Source organism: Emys orbicularis, chromosome 5 (genome assembly GCF_028017835.1).
Source record: "Emys orbicularis isolate rEmyOrb1 chromosome 5, rEmyOrb1.hap1, whole genome shotgun sequence".
In the NCBI taxonomy this organism is placed as follows: domain Eukaryota; kingdom Metazoa; phylum Chordata; order Testudines; family Emydidae; genus Emys; species Emys orbicularis.
The window spans coordinates 92,820,637-92,835,956 of NC_088687.1; the positions used below are offsets into that span (position 1 = coordinate 92,820,637).

The 15,320-nt window shown below is 40.5% G+C and overlaps 1 protein-coding gene across 1 annotated transcript in view; it reads left to right on the forward strand.

Annotated features, from left to right (window-relative positions):
- Positions 1–15,320, forward strand: part of CLOCK (clock circadian regulator) — an 89,249-nt gene that overhangs the window by 54,789 nt on the left and 19,140 nt on the right. Inside the window, exons 6-9 of the mRNA XM_065405772.1 lie at positions 804–863; positions 2,226–2,374; positions 5,494–5,585; positions 10,122–10,211. Of these exons, the coding sequence (XP_065261844.1) occupies positions 804–863; positions 2,226–2,374; positions 5,494–5,585; positions 10,122–10,211 (391 nt within the window). The remainder of the gene's footprint in view (positions 1–803; positions 864–2,225; positions 2,375–5,493; positions 5,586–10,121; positions 10,212–15,320) is intronic.

Here is a 15,320-nt window from a genome sequence, read left to right on the forward strand (position 1 = left end):
CCCAACTCTGAAAAGTTATGGGGAGGCAAAAATTGGAGGACTGTACTAAGTAGACGTGGAAATTAATAGAATAGCTTAGAGCAGTATGATGGAGAAAGTCTAATATGTGGTAGTTTTGAAAACCAGACGTGGATTGATTCGCACTTTAAAATAAATACAAAAGAAGTGATGTAGGAAATAAAGTGCAAGATGGTCCTATTTAAGTGAAAGAGTATATTCTGACTTCTGATGTTTAGAGACTGATTTAGGAACACCATAAAAGGAATTGCAATAGTCGAAAAGAATACAAAGGATGGTTTTTTTTTTTAATATATATAATTATGAATAACCCTATAATTAAAATTAAGGGCTTGCAAACAAACAACAAAGATCTTATAGCAAAGTGATCTGTCCTCTCCTTTGTTTGGAAGGACAGTAGCAAAGGTACTGTTCAAAAAGATTTAAAACTAACACAGGGTGGTGTAAGCCAAATATGCAGAGAGGATTGTTTGTGAGATATCTCGTTAAAAACTTAAATATTCTGAAAATAACTTGAGATATATCTTAGAAATGTCAGCCTTTTAAAATACAGGGTTTTAGTAAACTATCTATAGGCAACAACTTATAAAGTACGTGGATTCATTGAAACTGTTTGGCTTTGTAAAACTTAGATCACAATAAAACAGTGCTCCTATATCTTGGGTTAGTTGAACTATTGAATGATGAGCTTCCTTTGCTTGCCATTCTGTGTATTCCTTCTCATGGTGTTAGCAGTCTGTGAGAGACTATTGTGTTCTAATGTTTGTCTGTTTTCTCTCTTGTAGAGATGATGGTAGTATTTTTGATGGTCTGGTGGAAGAAGATGACAAGGATAAAGCAAAAAGGTAGTCTTTTTTTTAAGTTAGCTTATGCTAAAATGTCCTTTATTTGACTGCTTTGGTAAATCCAAATATATTAACAGAATAAAAATGTGACTGTTTGTGACCATACAATAAAACAGAACTTCCCCGTAGTGTTTATATGTCAGGTTATGTCATATTTTTCTACATATGGGTTATTTACTTTGAGGTGTTGGTTAAAGGAGTCTTTGTGCCTCAAGTTCAAATATGACTGTCCCTGTATATGAAGATTCTTATTTCAAGTAATGGGCAGCTTGTTCCTTCCCTGTGACAATGGATGTCTTGCATGGAGGATCCCTCCCAAACACAGCCTTCACTGTCATGACTCCAAGGGTATGTCTGTACTGCATCTGGGAGTGAGCCTCCCAATCCGGGTCCATAGACCACCACTCCCACTCCAGGCTTGAAAGCCTGAGCTCCAATCCAAGTTACGTGATCTCTGAATAGCAGTACTATATAGAATAGAACCTCTTCCCAGGTTACTAACTCAAGTCAGTAATTAGGTTTGGACTCCCAGATTTCTTTTGTGGTGGTTAAAAGGGTTTCAAGGCTCAAATTGACTTCAGCTGGAACATGGATAATCTCCACGCCTTCCTGCCTATAGCTGATTTAGAGAATGGCTAGCCAGTAACAGGTTGTTGTGCCCACTGGATTTCTGCTCTTGCAGATGCTCCCCAGAAGGATATGGGTGGCCCTCTAATCTTCACCAGTAGGCACAAAGGCATACGTGGCAAGCATCCCATTCTAGTGGTTCAGGCCATCACTGAAATAGGCACTTGCTGCTGTGAACAGTTGGAGAAGTTCTCAGTCATCAGAGTCAAGTGCCTAGATTAGATCGGTTCTCCCCTTTTTGTCCTGCTGACCCACTGCTAGACAAAAGGAAGGAGTGTATATTGCTGGAAATGACTTAGTTTCTGAAATCTCTATTTAACATCCTTGTTCGCTACAGTGACTAGTGATCACCCAGGTAAGAGGACAGCATAGTAGCCTAATTTTAAAATAAACAGCTGAGGAATTTTTGTTCACGTCCCTAAGTCCTCCATATACTTAACACTTGTATCATGACCACAAATGAATGGTTAGATGTTTGGCTATTAGATGAATATTGAATTGATGGTTATATTTGCTACCATTGTCAAATTTTATCTCATTTTGGTGTTAATCTGTAAGTAGATGTTCATTGTTATATTCACAGAATTTATACTATCAGTAATACACACCTTTGTAAGAGTTGACTCCTCTCTCATTCCAAATTGAAAATTTGATTAAAACCTGTCATCTGTGAAATATTCTTGACACAGTTTGCTTCTGTTTTTATAACATGGTTTCCTTTTTTGTGTTTTTCAGAGTGTCTAGAAACAAGTCTGAAAAGAAACGTAGAGATCAGTTTAATGTTCTCATCAAAGAGCTTGGTTCCATGCTTCCGGGTAATGTTCGGAAGATGGATAAATCCACTGTACTGCAGAAAAGCATTGACTTTTTACGGAAGCACAAAGGTAATTCTGTGGTGTAACAAGACAGCTAGAAAACTGAAATCTTTCGATTGGGTTTTGGTTCAGACCTTTAATTCTCCCCAATAACCTGCAAAACAGCTCCCCAAACCAAAGCTGTACAAGGGATATCTTTACAGATGAAGGATTTCCACATACAGACATCATAAATGGAGCATGTTGTTTAGTCACTCAATAAGTAACCAAGCCAAGAAAATGTAGTATGAATAGATTAGCACTGTACAAAGTGCACCAAAATCTTAATTATAGTTTTAGTTTTTGTATTGTTAATTTTCCCAAAACCTAAACATTTCTGAAGCGTCTCCATTTAATTCTATGAATACATCTACACAGGAACCCCCCTCACCCCCTCCCAAAAAAAAAACAACAACGCAAACCCACAGCTCATGGCAGTGAGTCTCAGAGTTTGGGCCCGAATGTCTACACAGCTATTTTTAGCCTCGCAGCATGAGCTGGAATCAGTTGACCTGGGCTCTGAGACTTGCTGCCCTGGTGTGCTTTTTTTGTTTTGCTGTGTAGACTTGCCCTGTGTCTCTTTGTGTCTTGTTAGTTTATTCATAAGTATTATGTTTTTGATCCCTTTCATACATAATAATTCTAAAGCTACTTCTTGGGCAGAATTCTGAAGAAAATTATGATTTTTTTATTTTATTTTCATGTCACATGATTTTTAGTAGCTGCTTTATAGTACTTCTAGTGTCTGATCTCTGGGAATAAACTGAAGAATTAGCATTTTCTTGTCAGTCCACTGAGTTATTTCCTGTGTACTTTACAAATTCCATTGAAATCCTCAGTTTCAAAGAAACTTCAGTATGATGAGAATTTTCTGTTTTGAGAAAATTGCCCTTATTTGTTCCAGTGTCTAAACTAAGGAAGTTTCTTAATGTATTAACAGAATGGATGGTTCTTCCTCTCCATGGTGGTTGAGTTTGATTCAAAAGTATCTTATTTTCTCTCAGTCTTTCTCTCAGTTAAGACAGCCATGGCTTCCCCCACACCTAGTTTTTTCTCTTGTTCTGTATACATTAATATAGCACCTTGCAGTTCATGCTGGTAGATGTGAGATAAAAAAAAAATTTGTTTACTACAAATGTACTACTAATTATACATGCTCATTATACTAATATACTGTAAAGTTATCCTTCCAGACTCAATAGCTGAGAGCTATTGCATGCTAGCCAAAAACAAGCAAACTGAAACAAAACACTGTCTGCTAGGTAACATCCAGGGGATATGATGAAGAGAAGTTGCCCTCTGCAACTTTTGAGCAGAATATACTGTCTTTCCCAGGAGGAGGTGGAGAAATAGGAAACATATAAGGGTAATATAACCCATATGAAACAGATGGATAATATAACAAGCAAAGCTGGGAAGGCGATTCATACATATACCTATCCACATGTTCATATGGTGATTGTCAATACAACTTTCATCACATGGTTATGCTTGCATGCCCGTTGTATGTCCTCTATTTGAGTATTATGGTTACTGTCCTAATAGCACCAGATGCTTATTAGAACAATACCATTAAAACAGTAAATACAACAATTAAAATGGAACAAAAAAGAGAAAACATGCATGCATGTATTAATAGATTTAATAACATTAAATGTTTAACCATGCTGTGTTATATTAGTAAGACATATGTTTAACATTGATACTTCTGAAAACACAGAAACAAATCAATCTAGTATCAAACCCCTTTTCTCCAAGGAGAGTTAGTCCATGTAGGACACTCCGGAGTTTTTGTAATGTTTTCTATTGACTAGTTATTACAAGTAGGTGAAATATGCTACTGTTTTGTTTCATAATAGTTTTATTGCCTGTATTTTTAATGGTTGTTTGCAACATTGGCATCCCAAAACATTAAAAAAAAAAAAAAAAAAAAAAAAAGGTAAAAATCACCTCTGTAACAAATTTCATCAGTCAACCAGCAAAAAACAATGCATGGATTAGAGACTTTGCCCCCAAAAAGAAGTGCCAGGGTTTCTCTGAAGTTCACTAGAGATTATTGCTATTGATTTTACATGGAAGGCTCTCAGATACTATGGTAATGGATGACAGTAGAAAACCATAACTTAGATATCTCAGGCACTTAGTCTGGGGTAGGCATTCTTTCTTGTTTTGTTAAAATTGAAATAAACAAGTCAGCTTCCAGAGTAATGGATTAGTACAGTTGATACCAGATTGGTGCATCTGAATCAGTACCAGGCTGTAAATAATACACTGCCTCCTTTATCAGAATTATTTTAAAAATTAACCGTTTCACAAATGAAGAAACACATTGGAAATTGAAGTTTGTGTTAAAATGCAATTTCGAAAATGTGATCACTAACAAATACAGTGAGAATAATACCTGCCCCACTAAATGAGGGGTGGGCCCACCATTTGCTCAAATTTACAATCTAGGGATCTGGTCAAACTCTGAGCTGCAATTAGAAGATCAAGTACATCAACAGCCAGGACAGCTTTTTATCATTTAAGTACAACCAGGAGGTTGTCACTGTTCTTCTCTGCTATGGCGGTCATTTGTGTCTTTATCACTTTAAGATTAGACTACTTCAACTTACTCTGCATGGCCTTAAAATTGACTAGAAACTGAAGCTAGTGCAGAATGCCTCAGCCTTCTTATTAAACAGAATGTCTTGCCACAAGCATATTCAGGCCATGCTTGATGACCTGCACTGGCTTCCTGAGGGTTTCCAGGTGAATTTTAAACTCTTTGTCTCATTTATCTGGAGAGCTCTTGTCCAGCTTAACACTACATTAATTTGAGATCTGACAGAATCACAGCACAAGGTGATTTGACCGCAGCTGTGTGAATACAAGTTGCTGCTAGCATTGTCTTCCTACTCTCTAAGACAGAATGTTGTCATGCTGTTGGATAACTTTCCATTTTTTAATCACCCTTCCAGGAACTAACATTTTGGTGTGATGAGTGGACTGCAGAAGGGAATGGAAAAAACTGACTTTTTTTTTTCCTTCTTCATATTACAGCAGACTAAAGAGCTTTCCCTCAATTCATATAATTCAGTGGTGTGAATTAATTGCTTCCAGGAGTGTGAATCATAAATTAATATTCATGTATATGTTTCTGATTACAGAAATCACTGCACAGTCAGATGCCAGTGAAATTCGACAGGACTGGAAACCTACATTCCTTAGTAATGAAGAGTTCACACAGTTAATGTTGGAGGTATATTACTATTTTATCTTTTTGAAAAGAGAGGATTCTCCTTAGCAAACCACCACTATGTGATGATAGAATCTTTTAGCTTAATGGTATTCCTTTTCAAATCCATATTTTAATTGCAACACTATCTACCTAGAAATCTGCACATAAGTATCTTTACAAATGTAATTTTAACTAAATGGGCTATAATATATTGTAAATACAAAAGTGTACTATTAAGTTTATGAAAACTGTTCTTTAAAACTATAATTAGAAATCATTTTTTTAAAAGGATAACTGTGCATCTACACAAAGATGACTGGTACCTTTATGGCAGAGTTAGCTTAGTTTTTTATGCTTAAACTAAATGCTAGTTACCAAAACTATTCAACATACTCTCTTCTTGATTGGAAGTATGGCTATAGCTTGTGAAAAGAGTATGCATAATAAAAAATGTACTTTGTGTATCTGCATATTATCCACAAAAAAAACTATTTTAAAAAGCAGATTATTGAGGTTGCAAACTCAAGTGCTCAGCCATTAGGAAATGCATTAAGGTTGCCTGTGCAACTTTAATTCAACCCCTTGTGCATATGCATTATGATACAGTCTTTAATTACATCATCACATATTACTTTTTCTCAATTAGTGCATAGAATGGGCAGGGCTCGCTTAATGAGCAGATATTCAATATTCTGTTTTTTCCCCCGTGTTGTTCAACATGTAGCCCTCGACCTTATTTACTGCACACTATTCAAATTCTGCTCTGAAGATTGAATTATTAATTTCCTCATGGGCTTTTCTGTGGTGCTTACCACTATAGTATCAGAGTGCTTCATAAGCATCAATTTTGACGACACTCCTGCAAAGTGAGGGAGTGGTATAATCCCATTTTACAGATGGGTAACTGAGGCACAGAGAGATGACGGTCAAAATAAAGTGACTGGCCCAAGGTCACCAAGCAGGCGAGTGGCAAAGCTGTGAATAGAACTCAGTTCTCCTGAGTCCCAGTCCAGTGCTCTATCCACTAGGCAACACTTCCTCCCCTTCAGGAAAGTTTTGTCCACCTTGGAACTTGCTAACAGATGAGATACAGCAAGCACTTAAAGAACTAAAAAATTATCTTGTACAGAAATTCAAAGAGCTGGGAGAAAGCCAGCAGAAAGCAAGAGAAGCACTCGTGAGCATGGCCCTGAGAGGGAGCAGAGAGACAGAGCTCCTTGGAGCAGAAAGCTGGTTGCAAAGGTAGACTAGGAAATTGTAAGCAAGGAAACTGCCTGCCGTTTTTAATAGTGTTCAAGGGAAACAGAACTTCCCTGCAATTTTGTGTTTATACAAAGAAATTTCTGACTCATCATCCATTTCTCCTCGTAGGGGAAACAAATATGTGAGGCCCTGAATATGGGCTAACCACTCGGGCCAAGAGGGGCAATACTGGCAACAAAAGTTATAAACTAATTCTGGGTTTACAATTTGTTACACATAGGATCTGACTTCATATGTTCAAAGCACAGCTTCCATTGACTTCTGTTGAGACTGAGAGTGCTCAACACTTATGCAAATCAGACCCCAGGATCTCAAGTTGAGTGCCAAGAAACAGCCACTACCTGTGAAAAATCTGGTTTAAGCAACTTGCCCAGTATCACTTAGGAACTTTGTGGAAGAGGCAGGGATAGAATCAAGTTCTCAAAGGCATTATTTGACTGCCTTAACCATGAGACCATCCTTTGTTCAGCCCCATTGGAAGCAAGACAGTAGGTAGTGGATGTGGAATAAAGCCACAGTTTTATTCGCTTAAATATCTGGAACTACTTGGCAATAAATTGTACGATATAGTTCATCATCATTTCCTTAAACATTACCATCTCTTTGAGGGGCTGTTGTCACCTCTCTGTCTTTCCAACCTGCTCCCTGACCCGCACCACCCTCCTTTTGTATGAAGGTTAAGAGGGCTATAAAAGGAGAGGGGTTGGCTCCCCACTATACCAGATGTAGGAGCCTTGAACCCCATAATGGATGCTTTCTTTCCAATCCTTTCCCAGTCCATTTTATCTGATAACTGTATCCTTTCCATGTATCTGCCCTGGATATTTGCTGCCTCCTCTTCATCTTGCATGGTCCTCTCACCTCAGCTTTCTTCCCCCTTCCACTCCTGTGGCTACCACCTACACTTCTGCCAGCACCATTGGGTGGTAGCAAAAGGCACAGGCAAGGACTTGGCTGCTAAACCCATCAACAACAACGAGGCCCGCTCAGTCAGCAAGAAGGGCCAGGGCAAGAAAAAAGGGAAAGAGCTCTGCCCAGTTCGCTTCTTCCATTGCAGCAGCTGCTACTGCGACAGCCCAGCTACTGGCAATGGTTCACCCTCCCTGTGCTGTCCCTTCATAGAATCATAGAATATCAGGGTTGGAAGGGACCTCAAGAGGTCATCTAGTCCAACCCCCTGCTCAAAGCAGGACCAATCCCCAGACAGATTTTTGCCCCAGATCCCTAAATGGCCCCCTCAAGGACTGAACTCACAACCCTGGGTTTAGCAGGCTGATGCTCAAACTACTGAGCTATCCCTCCCCCGGGGTTGCCTGCCCTTCAGCTCCACAGGCATATGCCCAGGTAGCCACAGCCGTACCCACTGCCCCATCGCCATCTGCAGTGGCCCCTCCATCCACCGTTGCCACTGCTGCTGTCTCCTCCTTCTCCATCTGTGGCACTCAGGGCCCCCTTTCCCTTCCCTGAATAGGAGGCACTGTGTTTGCTGTCTCCTAGTGGCCGCCTCATCCCACAACGAAACCTGTGTGCGGGCGTAGGCTCAGATGGTGGGGCCCTTGGACATTGTGATGGCTTCTAAGATGTACAGGAAGGTCATCTTCTTCTGGCAGCAGAGGTTGCTGCCCAGAAGGCGGTGCAGAATGGCATTTTGGTGGGGGTCTCTTTGTTCCCCTCAAGCTCTTGGAAGACCTGAGAATACAGTGATGCTTACTTCCATCCCGTCCTTCCTCCCCAATGCTACCCTCCTGCTTGCCCTCTCATCCTTGGGGAAACTGTTCTCCCCTCTTAGTCTTCTTCCTCTGGGCTGCAAGTATCTCTTCCTCGGTCACATGCTCTTATTCCTTAGGCATTGAAGTCACCATCCAGTTGCCGCTGGGAGATTGGAGGGGTCCTTTGTGGTGCCCTGTCAGGACTCCCTTTATTGCATACATTACTCATCGGGGCAGGCTCAGTGATTCATTTGCTGGACTGCGGGGTACATCTGAAGGGACTGTCCCTTGGCCCAGCAAAGAGGAGTGTTAGGTGCCTCTGAATCCCAGGAGGGCACCAGCCCCACCACCACCGGTGACCCTACTCATCCTGTTCCCCATCCTCTTCCCTCTTCAACATCCAGCAATCCTGTTCAGTGCAGAGAGTGGCTCCCCTGTTGTGCCCAGCTGAGTGGGTGGATCCCGCCTCTGAAACCCACTGGGTGGGCTTGGGTGCGGGGGTTGAGGCGATGTGAGGGAGCCAGGAAGAGGGCCCATCTCAGGGGGAGATCATCCCTTCCCCTGTTGTCCTGTCCCCACTTGCTCCAATTGCCGTTCTATTACCCTTGCGTATTGAGCCTACCCCTGCTCAGTAACAACACCAATGAAGTCTGGGTGCTAGTAACAGGGCAGTAAGCTCAGCAAATGCAAGTCATGGGCCCAGGACCTCCCTCTTGACCCAGGGAAGGGCAAAAGGCTTCTCATATGTCAACTGGTGGAGGGGGTGTTGCTAAACTTACTTCCTCACCACCTCCATTTCTGTTTTCCTTAAGTGGTATGTTACCATGCAAGGATAAGGATTTCCACTGAAATCAGTGGGACTACTACTATTATTTTGGGTGGTCAGGTACTACTCCAAATAACGAGGATGCCAGAATTGTGCTCTTAATTAGGAATGTTAAAGCTTACACAAATTTTAAACCACTACCAGTAATTAAAGCAGCCACAGGTAAGTTTTATTAAAACCCATGGCCTTCCCATTTCTTAATTTTAAACTGAGGTGGTGAATATTTATTTTCTACTGAGTTTCTTTAGAAAAGAATTGGAACTTCAAAGATTTTAATAATTGAAATCTATCATTTCCTCCTTCTCTTTCTACCCTTCATCCTTTTTCCTCTTCCCTCTCTCCAATTTTCTGTGCCTATTATTATTTTCTCCTTTCTTCAATCTCCATTTTCCCGTTTAGCACTACCTTGCTTCCTTGTCATTCCATGTTCTTTTTTAAAGACTAGAATTCTAGTAGGGTAGGGTGGGAGAAGAGGGAAACAAACCTGCCAATAGTTAGATCTATCTCCTAGCCGAAGTTTTGTAAATTATTGATGGCTTTTTGAGAACACAACAGTATGAAAAATTATAATGGTAAAGCTGATATAGTACAAATGATATTCAAAGGTGTTAGTGATAACACATGCTCCCATTGTTTTTAGAGTAAGTAAAATGAAGTCAATCTAGTGTTCATTCTTAAGTTAAATATAGATTTTTTGATTTGTCATGTGCATTGTACTGTGTTCCTTTTCATTTAACTGCCCATTATGTTTAATTTCAGGCTCTTGATGGTTTTTTTTTAGCAATCATGACAGATGGAAGTATAATATATGTGTCTGAAAGTGTAACTCCCTTACTTGAACGTTTGCCAGTAAGTATGAACTGCTTCCAGTAAGATATCAGCGTTAGTCTATGGACTAGGTTTTGCTGCAAGCACTATTAACCTTCCACCTCTCAAAGCACTTGGAGCACAGACAATGTATGTTCTGTCTTGAAACCTCTGTTTTTCCTCTAAAACACCTCCCTCCCTGGTTATTGATGTGTCCCCAATCTTAATCTCCTCAATTGGAAAAGTGGAATAAACACTCTCCTCAGATGCCACTGTTACTATTATTCCATTACTCATCAGCTGAGACTGCTAAAGAGAAGCATGCTTGGTACTCTTGAAACTACTGTCCACTGATCTTTAGTTACCCTGGTCACTTCCCAAACTCGGGACTCACCAGGAACAAATATGCTGTTACTGCTTGTCTTGGCTGACTCTTATAGGTCATATTTGTACTGCATCTCATTCATCTTTATTTGTACTGCTAATCTCATTGATATATTTACTCTCTAGTCCATGCTAGTATAGGTGTCACCTGGGAGTGTTACTCTTCTGAAACCAAAGCTAATAGTATTTTAAAGTGAGAACAGTGCTTATATAAAATTCTTTATCAATTATAAACCTGAGGCGGAAAAAATGTTGTGTCAATCTGAATCTGATTTATAAATGTCTATAAAATGTATCCACATTGACTAGAAATTTCTTACCAATGGTTCTTCAAAGGAAAAATTTAATCTTTGAACGGTGTTAGAATGAGAACTTGTCTTAAAATGAGAAAATGTAAATGGCTCAATTTTCCAGCTAAACAAAATTAACATTTCCTCAACTCCAAAATGTTGGTTCCAGAGGGACAACTTTTAAGTTCAATTTTTTCTTTTTAAAACATATCTTCTGTGATTGTTTTCTTTGGAGATTTTGTTCATGTATTTGTGCATATAAACAGTATCAATAATACTTTGTTGTTATCTAAGAAGAGCTCTGTGCAGCTTGAAAGCTTGTACCTTCCACCAACAGAAGTTGGTCCAAGAAAAGATAATACCTCACCTACCTTGTCTCACCTCTATTTTTGTTTTTCAAGATGAAGATTTTAAATCTTTGGTGCCACCAAGAGGCAAAAATGTGTACTGATATTTTAAATCAACAGTACACAATTTGATTCCAATGCTTCACTATTTGAAATTATCAGAGCAAAGGAAAGACAGTAGGTTCCAGTATGCTTTTACATGTGTGTCTGTGTTGTGTTTACAGTAACATTTATTTCTTTTTCAAGTAGTGTCCCTGTCGGTGATTCACGTCAGGGGCACCTGCACCCTTGATTGGAGATTTTTTGTACTAGTGCCTACTGCCATGCCAAGGCTACATGGGGCTGTGTGGGCCCTTCTCAACTGCCTTCGGCCAGAGACAGAGTCTACTGTGTGCCTGTTTGCTCTATAATTAGTTAGTTATCTTATAGTCTGTACAGTTGGAACAGCTGTTCTTTTTATTTTCATTTCCTTTAACTAACTAAATATTTTTAAAAAAACATTTTATTACTATGTAGTTAGATACCAGTTAATAGCTTTCCCCTTCTAGAGGTCATTTTTTTATTATATTACTCAGGAATGCCACGCTCTCCTGAGTTCAAATGGTGCCTCTCCTGCAGTGAGGTGATTACCATTCAGTGACTGACATTCCCCGTGCCTCCACTGTTTGGGAAATAACACACATCCCCAGTAAGTGCAAGATCAAGTTTAAACTCCTGATGATGAAGCAAGCTTTGTGCCCATCTTTGGATTCTAGGGCGGAGGACCACCCTGTACGTAGACCTTCCCTGTACGTAGATTAGCGTAGTACCGCTAGTGCCCTGTCCACATCAAGACCTTGGTCATTGGAGACTGCTAGAGATGTAGGCAGTACCATAGCACTAAGTATATCTAAGGTACCAAAATCCTCAGTAGAGGTAGCCTTGATATCTGCCTCTAAGCAGAAGGATGTAAGGAGTAAATCTCCAAGAAAATCTCGGTCACTGACCCATAAGAAGACTACGGAGACTTCAGGTCCCAAGGGGAGTTACATGCAAACTCCAGGTGATGCTAATACTGCAAAAACAAAGAGGAGTCTGATGTCTAATGCAGTGTTGTTGTAGCCATATTGGTCCCAGGATCTTAGAGACAAGATGGGTAAGGTAATATCTTTTATTGGACCGACTTCTGTTGGTGAGAGAGACAAGGTTTCGAGCTTACACAGAGCTTTTCTTCAGGTCTGGGAAACTAACTTAAAGTGTCACTGCTAAACTCAAGATTTGAACAGATTGTTTAGCATAAGTAGTTAACACTTATTTTAAGGGATCAGTCAAGGTGACTGTTAACACACCTCCAGTCATAGGCAGGAAAGGTGGGGAGGTTGTTAGTGGGTTACAGATGTTGCAATAAGCCATAATCAGTATCTCTATTCAGTCCATGATTTTTAGTGAGTAGCAAAGTTATGAATTTAAGCTCCTATTCATAACTTTTCTAAACACTAAAAATCATGGTCTGAATAGACACCGAATTTATGGCTTATTGCAACAATCTGATATGTTGCACACTTTGACATCTTTGAGGATCACCAGTCCAGTCGGAGCCCATTAAGACTGTTTAGCACTGTGGTAGCTGTGGTTTCCCTGCCAGGGAATCAGGGTTTCTATTTTTTCACCCAGCTCCAGATTCTCTAGTAGTGGAGGCTGTTAATGAACAAGGCAGACATCATGGCTCGAAGTCCACCCCACAAGTAAGGGCCACAAGAGACGATCTTTTTGGTCACAAGTCTTACTCTTCAGCCATGCTTCCGAGTAGCAAACCATCACGTGCTCATGGCCAAATACAACTATTTAAGTTACAACAAATTTAATTTGTTTATTGAGCACTTGCCAGAGGAACATCATGAACAATTTAAGGCAAATGTAAAAGGGTCAGCTCCTGGCAAAGACATCGCGTTAGCTGCTGCAGATATGTCATCATGGTCTATATCCACTGGAGTGGTCCTGAGAAAAGCATCTTGGCTTCAGCAGTTGGTTCCCCCAAGAGAAGTCCAAAGTACCATTGGTAACCTTCCTTTTGATGGTGGCAAGCTCTTTGTGAACTTGATGGATACATCTCTCCACACTTTAAAGGACTCAAGAGCCATGCTGTTATCCTTTGGGATTTATATTTCTGTAATAAAAGGAGATGTAATTGGTCTCAGATGGCACAAAGAGCATACCCAGTCCTGTGTTCAACTTATCGTAGGCCATCTGAGCCCCCGGCTGAGAGACCAAGATATTCTAAGAAGAAACCTTTCAGCTACAGCCACGTCTTCTCAGCCATGTACGTCCTCCAAGCAACAGTTTTGATGGTGCGGTCGGGAGTGTCAGAGGTTTATACCTGCAACCTCCTACCCTTCCCTTCTCTCAGATGTCATCTCTCCCCTTTTGGGGACTGTATGGGTTTTGGAAGCCATAACATCTGGTTAAACTATCCATTTCAAATCCATCCCTTGTACCCATTCCTCCTCCCCATCCTTCTTCAGGAACCCTTCTTGCAATCAGTTGCTGGTGCAAGGTGTTACCTCTTTTGTGTTTAGGAGCGATAGAACCAGGTCCTGTACTAGCACAGGGGAAGGGGATTCTAATCAAAGTACTTCCTGATCTCCAAAAAGAATGGTGCCTGGAGGCCAGTTTTACATCTCATGTCTCTCAACAGATATGTAAAACAGCAGATATTCAGGATGATGACCTTCACAGCAATAATTCCCTTGTTATATATAGGGGATTGGCTTGCAACTCTCGACCTACAAGGTGCATATTTTCATGTTGCTATTCACCCTTCACACAAGAAAGTTTTTTGTTTTCTAATCAACAGCGAGCACAATCAATACAGGGTGCTCCCTTTCAGCCTATTTCTGCCTCGAGGGTATTCTCAAAGATTCTGGTGGTAGTTGCTGCCCATCTACGTCATCTGGTTATAATCATTTTCCCATATCTGAATGATCGGTGCAGATCATTTTAGGAAGTCTTGGCAGTAGTAAAGATGTGTTCTCTTTTTCACAGCCTGAGACTTCAAATCAACCTTGAAAAGCCCATTTTTGACTCCAATACAGTGCCTAGACTTCATAGGAGCGTCCCTGTATGCAGCGACTGGCAGCGCCTACCTCCTTTCCAGCAGATTTCTCGCACTAATGACTCTCATCTCAGGGATCAGGACAGACCTCAATTAACAGGAAAATATTGTCTTCAGATGCAGGGACATATGTCAGATTGCGTTTTTGTAGTGCAACATGTCAGATAATATCTCTGAGGTCTACAGGAGTGGCTTTGAACAGTTTGAAGAAGTTTACAAATCAAGCAAGCACAGCCTAGGAAGATTGGGGGACTGACAGTAATGGGTTCTGCAGTCACTCATCAGTGCAGGTGTCCCATTCTTTCAGAATCCCCCTACCATAGTGATAACATTGACGCTTCACTTTTAGGTTGGGGGGCACATCTGGGACTAATAAGGTGCAAGGCAAATGGTCACTACAAGAGCAGCTTCTTCACATCAATAATTTGGAATTGAGAGCAGTCAGAAATGTTTGTCTACACTTTTTGCCTCTAATCAGATCCAAGTCAGTAAAGATAATGACAGACAATGTGACATGCATGTATTATATCAACCATCAGGGAGCATGTTCCCATTTCTCTGTGCCAAGGTGATAAAACTCTGGAATTGGTGTATAGCCAATCAGATAGTTTTTCTCAGCTTCTTGCCTCCCAGGTATACAGAACATCATGGCAGATGACCTCAACAGACATTTCTTTCTAAATTACAAATGGGAACTGGACTCTTGAGATCTCCACACAATAGTCTTAGCTTCGGAATTCCCCGAGGCTGATCTGTTTGCCACTGCAGCCAACACAAAATACATCAGGTATTGCTTCAGAGGGGGTCTCAATCCCCAATTGCTAGGAGATGCTTTTCTCATCTCATGAATGAAAGGGCTTCTTTGTGCACATTCACTGACGCCATTATAGTTAAAGTTCTCAACAAGATCAAACAGGATCGGGCCAGAGTTGTACTGATTGCACCAAAGTGGCCAAGATAAAATTTGGTATTCCTATCTAATCAGACTCGTCTTATGCTCTCTGTGGTGACTTCCATTCATTCCTTGTCTACTGACTGA